The following is a 6,000-nucleotide window of genomic DNA, read 5'->3' as shown; positions in this document are numbered from 1 at the left end:
CTGCCCACTTATTAGACCTATCTCAACTCACAGTGGAAATAGTAACTAAAAATAGCCTTCACTCATTTTAAGGAGCTCTGATAGCTAAACATGCAAAAATCTAGAAAAGCAAGCCCCACTTCCAGGAAACTTTCTAAGTAATTGCTACTCAGAACCAGCACTTGGTTGAGAAGTAATTATGACAACTAAAAATATTTTTGTAGATCTACCCATTATAGAAATCTTGCTTTTAAGATTTGATTGTTCTATTTATGCAAACCTTATTGGGTGCAGAATTTAACAACTTCCTTGGAAATTCTGAAATATTTCAATTTTGAATAGGTTGTCTATGCGCATTGCTCTTCCCATGCAAATTAAAAAACCTTACCTTTATTTATTTATCTTTGGAGTTGAAGATGTTCAATTTTGCATTCTCTTTAACTAAGAGTGGTCCTGACTATTTTTTTATGTACAGTAGATGTCAATTCATACTGGACTCATGGATGTCTTCTCATGTTCCCAGTGGAATGTAAAATGTACTATTTTCCTTCAAAGTATTTTTGCACATGCAGATTTTTGACCAAGATAACCAACTGTATGAAAGGGTAAAAGTGCAACAAAGCATTCTGAATTATTTAGTAGTATATAGCCTGTAATGTTATATAAAAAGCATAGCTGGTGTTCCTACTTTCATACTACTAACCTTCAACAGATCATGGTTTTATACTATTCTTTAGGAATGCTAACAAGAAATGAAATGAAGGGTGTACGTAGTGGAATGTGAACAGTTGCTGTTGTCCTTATCCTTGTGCAAGGTACAGGATCTCCAGTGTTTTCATTAGTTATTAGCTATATTTGCTTTGCTGGTTTCCTTCTAAAGACAAGTATATCACTGGATTATGAAACACTAAGTATAACTCCTTATATTTCAAATGACATATACAACAGATTCAAGAAAATGCCTGTAGTCTTCCTCTCTTAAAAGTACTTCCTTTTAACATATTTCTCCCCATTTTTAGGACTTCAGTAACATAGCTGAATTGTAGTTCCTTTCTATAGGTAGATGATCAAACGTTCTCAGCATTATATAATACAATTTCCATTTTATTTTAAACATACTTTGCATGATATAAAAATATTGATCACAGTGAGCTTTAACAATTGTTACTGCTATAAACAGAAATGCTGCACAATGGTTTTAGTGGAAATAAATTATATAGTCATTATCTCTTTAAAAAAATCACAAGAAGGAGAACCTAGGCTGTTTGGTCATTGGCATAAAGTAAGTCCTTATTGAGTTCTTTACAAAACTTGAACCCCAGTTATTTTCTACATTTGCTTTCCACATCTTCAGAAAAGCACAATGTATCTGTCTCTGAAAGCCCCACAGGGTCTCTGGTGAACATTTAATTCCAAATATTTGCAAAGTTTCTGTTGTTCTTTTGTTCTAGTGGAAAAATGTACACCAAAATAGCAAGTAGTGCTCTCTTCACTAATTCATAAGTGGTCTTTTCCAATATGTGGGTACACAGCGGCATACTTCTTCACTAAAATAAAATCCAGCATCACAGCGTTTCGTTCGAACTGTACATGGCGGTCTGTAACAACTAAAGAAACAAAAAAAGTGGGCATTAATAAAACATAATAATTTATATTAACCTGGAGTATAAATCTGTGTGCATTTACATTGCCGTTGCTCAATGGAAAGTTTTATTCCCATGAATACATATCTTTTGACTTCTGTTTGTGTTCTGGGAACCCCTTTTAATTGGCCTATTCTTCCAAGATAATTCCAAAAGACAATGGCAAGAATCATGAATGTTATGGAAAATAAATAGTTTCATTGCAAGAAATACCCATGAATTAAAGTGTTGCCGGGTTGTAACTGCAGTCTAACCTTCAGTATCACATCTTTTTTTTCTCCCTTTTAATTTTGAAAATACAGTAATATTTTTGCATTTAAATTGGCTTGTGATGAGCTTGCATACTGTATCCTGCCAGGTGGCAACCTGGAGTCCTTTCGATTGTCAAATGTACCATTTTCCTACCCAGTACTGTTTCTTACCTTAATGCAGTGGGCATAAGAGATTTGTTTATTTTTGTTACTCTGTGACTCTGATCTTCAAAACGAGAACGTACTTTCTTCAGGCTGCAAATTCCTACACCACTCTCTGAGTTCAGTAGTGTTATATCTATCTATACCTCATATTGCATCTATCTGCATTCTAAAGTAAGGTCAGAGCCTGCATACTTCTGATAAATCTGACAGGAAAAAGAGCAGAAATAGCCTCTTTTAGATTAAAAAAAGTTCAACAAAAATAACGCACAAGTAGCTAAAAAGCAGGAAAATTTTTCGTTAACTGAAAAATAGAAGTCATACAAAGATAATATCTGTGGTTGTCCCTGAACTCCTCTTCCTTTTCCTTTTTTATTTTTTTTTTATTCTTTTAAAACAAGAACCTGACCTAAAATAACCTTGCAATAACAATGCTAAATACTTTCTGGTGTATAATGAAGACAAAGTACAAGTCTGTTTTTTTGTTTTGTTTTGTTTTCAGACACTGGCAATGAGTCAAAAGACAAAAGTATATGTTTCAAATTTCAACAGAGTTATACTTAAAACTTGTATTTAAATAATGTGTGTCTGTGAAATAGTGATATTGCTAACTTCAGTTTAAAGACATTACATTACACTATACTAAGGCAATTTCAGTATCCTTTTCCCTAGGCAATTTTTGTTTCAGGCTTGAGGGTACTCTTATTATTGTTGCAGATAAGATAGTATGTCGCATGCTTGTTTTGGATACCAAATTACCACTTTGCAATAATTTGTTTATGATATGGGGTCTGGATTACAGTTACATTAATTCAAGCTGGTTAGTTCAACCAATGAACTTGGCTATGAAGAAAGCAATAAGGAATGAGGAAGGCTGCAAACATGGCATTTATCAACTAGTCACGTCTTGTTCAGTGTTTTCAGTGTCATTAATCATAGCTTATTTCACCAGTGTGGTCTCTGTAATTAAGAGAGTAACTTTACTTTGTGCTAATCTAAGTCTTTACATAGATACTTGAGATCAGCCTAACAGCTCAGAGGAACCTGTCAGAGCCCTACTGACCTTTTGCCCAATCACGTTTGGAAACAGTGGTAAAAGGCACGAAAATCTCATTGTCACTAGAGAGAGAGAAAGCAAGGGAGCAAGTAAACTTTACTATTATGCTTGCCAAAGGATCTAATACTCTGCAAATCAGCCAGAGGGTTCTACTGGGAAAAAGATATTCCTTAGTGATGCAATGGATGAAGCACTGAACTCTGTCTTTTTAACTTTCACGGCAGAGACAGGCAGACTACTTACTGTACTGAGTGATAGTACAGTGAAATAATAAAAAAGAAAAGATGATACACAAAGTCAAACTCCCCTATGACACACTGCACAAAATGAAAAGCAGTCATGTCGTCATTAAATATGTGGAGTCTGCTTTGTTTAGGCGTCATGCCTGCTAGTGAACTGTGGACTTCAACTCAACTTGCAGTTGAGAGATGCTATAAAGCATCTCTCCCAAGTGAGTGTCTCAGTTCTGGCAGCAGTCACACTCCAGTTACCTGCAGTCGTATCCTTGTTTGGGACACTTCAACAGAGCAAAAAATTCCCTCTGCTCTCCTCCCTCTAAAATCCTTTGCAGATAGGCACCCAGTGATCTGGCCACACCATAACTGGCCAAAATCAATTTTTAATGTAATGGTACAGAGTGAGTAGTAGTACAATAATTGTAACTATATAAATGTGACTTTCTTAGGAAACTGCTGAACAACAGACTGGGTATTTCAAAGATTTAGACTGAATATTGTTTATTCAGGTATTCTATGGGTGCTCTTATGTGGCTGATGTCTGTTTTGATGAGAACAATCTGAGCATGCTGGAGTGTGCCAACAGTATGTATAGTGTTGGGGTGAATCAGTGGCAACTTTTTATTTGTGGTCAGTGATTGTGATTTTTTGCTACCAAAAGAAAAATAAAAAATCCAATTCAGGTGTGAGATTTTGAAGAGTCTAACATCTCCAAAGATGAAACTGAAGTAAATATGCTACTTTTAATGATGGTAGCACCTTGATAGTAAGTTTTAGTGTTATTTTATTTTATTTTATTTTTCCCTCCTATCCTGTGCTTTGTAAATGGGTTTTTATCCCTGCCCTCTGGAGCATGTTCTAACATTATGTATTGTACCTAAAACACCTCTGCCTCTAAACATTTAGGTGCTTCCAAACAAGAATCTGTAACACTGCTCTCTGTCTGCACAGGGAGCTGTCTAGGACAGCTGCCTAGGTCTTAGAAATCTAATTATTAGAAATCTTATTATTAATCTTATTAGAAATCGTATCATCCTATTATTATATATTTATAATAATAATAAGCATTATTATTATAAGAAATTATTATTAATCACAAAGTTATAGAGCAGCACCTCCATTTACTTGGTCTCATAACAGGAAGGGATCTTTTTTGCGAAAGACAATGTTGTAGGTCTTTTCCTTTTTACAGAAGGTTGTGGATTGTGGACAGAGCTAAAATGCAAATAAACTACACTAAATCCTTTACAACCTAGTCCAACCTCTGACCTAACACTAACAAGTCCTCCACTAAGCCATATCACTAAGCTCTACATCTAAACGTCTTTTGAAGACCTCCAGGGATGGTGACTCAACCACTTCCCTGGGCAGCCCATTCCAATGTCTAAGAACCCTTTCAGTAAAGAAGTTCTTCCTAACATCCAACCTAAAACTCCCCTGGCGCAACTTTACCCATTCCTCCTTGTCCTGTCGCCAGGCACGTGGGAGAATAGACCAAAACCCACCTCACTACAGCCTCCTTTAATGTACCTATAGAGAGCAATAAGGGCGCCCCTGAGCCTCCTTTTCTCCATCTGTTTCTTATATCATATTGTCTTTGAAAGTAAGAAAGAGATTCAAACTCTGTTATGTCAACCACAAGAGAGAAAAGCAGATAATGTTAATTATCTGCCAGTTGTTAATCTTTTTTTTTACTCCTTTCTTCAGCACAGCTCTAATTCCTGATATTAGACATGTTGTCTTAATTAATGATAAACTAACGTGGACATAACTGTCAATTACATGTTTCATGAAAAAGCATGTGGCTTACTTTTGATAAACTACAAATTACCAGAGATATTTAAATCTCCCTATTTTCCATTTCCAATGAATGGACATTTCTGGAAGTGTTAAGAGTAATCAATACAATAGAAATAATTATGATATATTAATAAATAGAAGTGATCCTTCTCCTCCAAATAGCATAGTCTTATGTTTTAACAAATTAACTTTGCAGAAAAACTTACCTCAACAAAATTATATAAGGCAGAAATAATATTGTTTGATTCTTAAAACCTAGACATTTAAATATTTATGTATATAGACTGCTACCTCTGTTGATGTAGCAGTCATGGAAGGAAAAGCTCCTGTGATATATAAATAAATTTCAGAGTTTCTTGCCTGGCCAAATCCCATTTTAAAGGATGAATGTGTGTATATAACTGTAAAATTACATATTGTGCCTTTTCACAGAAATCACTCAGAGCTAAGAGACTTTTTGTGTACTCATAAATCTTTAGCATCAACTGAATGAAATGAAGAATATGCAGAATTGTGGAAAATAAAACAAATGATTATATCTCCAGAACTGACTTCTGAAATCTAATTAAGAACAATTTTGTTCCTGGAAATAAAATAAGTGGTACTTTAATCTTCCTTTCTTTCTCTCTTTCTGTCTCTTTCTTTCTTTCATGTTACTTAATTTTCATCAAAAGAAAAGAGATTAATATGAAGTACTAGTAAGAGAGCGTATAAGAAACTAAGCACGCTGTAAAATATTTATTCTGCCTAGTAGTTTCCTCTGAGATATAAAAGCTATAGAAGATAAAACTGAACCTAAGAGAGGCTTACAATTTATGGCTACAAAATGATTCAGCAAAACAGCTAATAACACAACCTCAAATTTTATACCT

General features: G+C 34.6%; 1 protein-coding gene across 1 annotated transcript in view; it reads right to left on the bottom strand.

Annotated features, from left to right (window-relative positions):
* Positions 1 to 1,471: 1,471 nt before the first annotated feature.
* VEGFC (vascular endothelial growth factor C) overlaps positions 1,472 to 6,000 on the bottom strand; it is a gene marked incomplete at both ends in the record, with an annotated part of 73,545 nt that continues 69,016 nt past the window's right edge. The window contains one exon of the mRNA XM_084286193.1: positions 1,472 to 1,586. Within this exon, the coding sequence (XP_084142319.1) occupies positions 1,472 to 1,586 (115 nt within the window). The remainder of the gene's footprint in view (positions 1,587 to 6,000) is intronic.

This window comes from Netta rufina, assembly GCF_964035555.1.
Source record: "Netta rufina genome assembly, chromosome: 4".
Classification (NCBI taxonomy): Eukaryota; Metazoa; Chordata; class Aves; order Anseriformes; family Anatidae; genus Netta; species Netta rufina.
The sequence above is the reverse complement of the archived record's forward strand: the minus strand, read 5'-3'. Positions and strand labels throughout refer to the sequence as shown.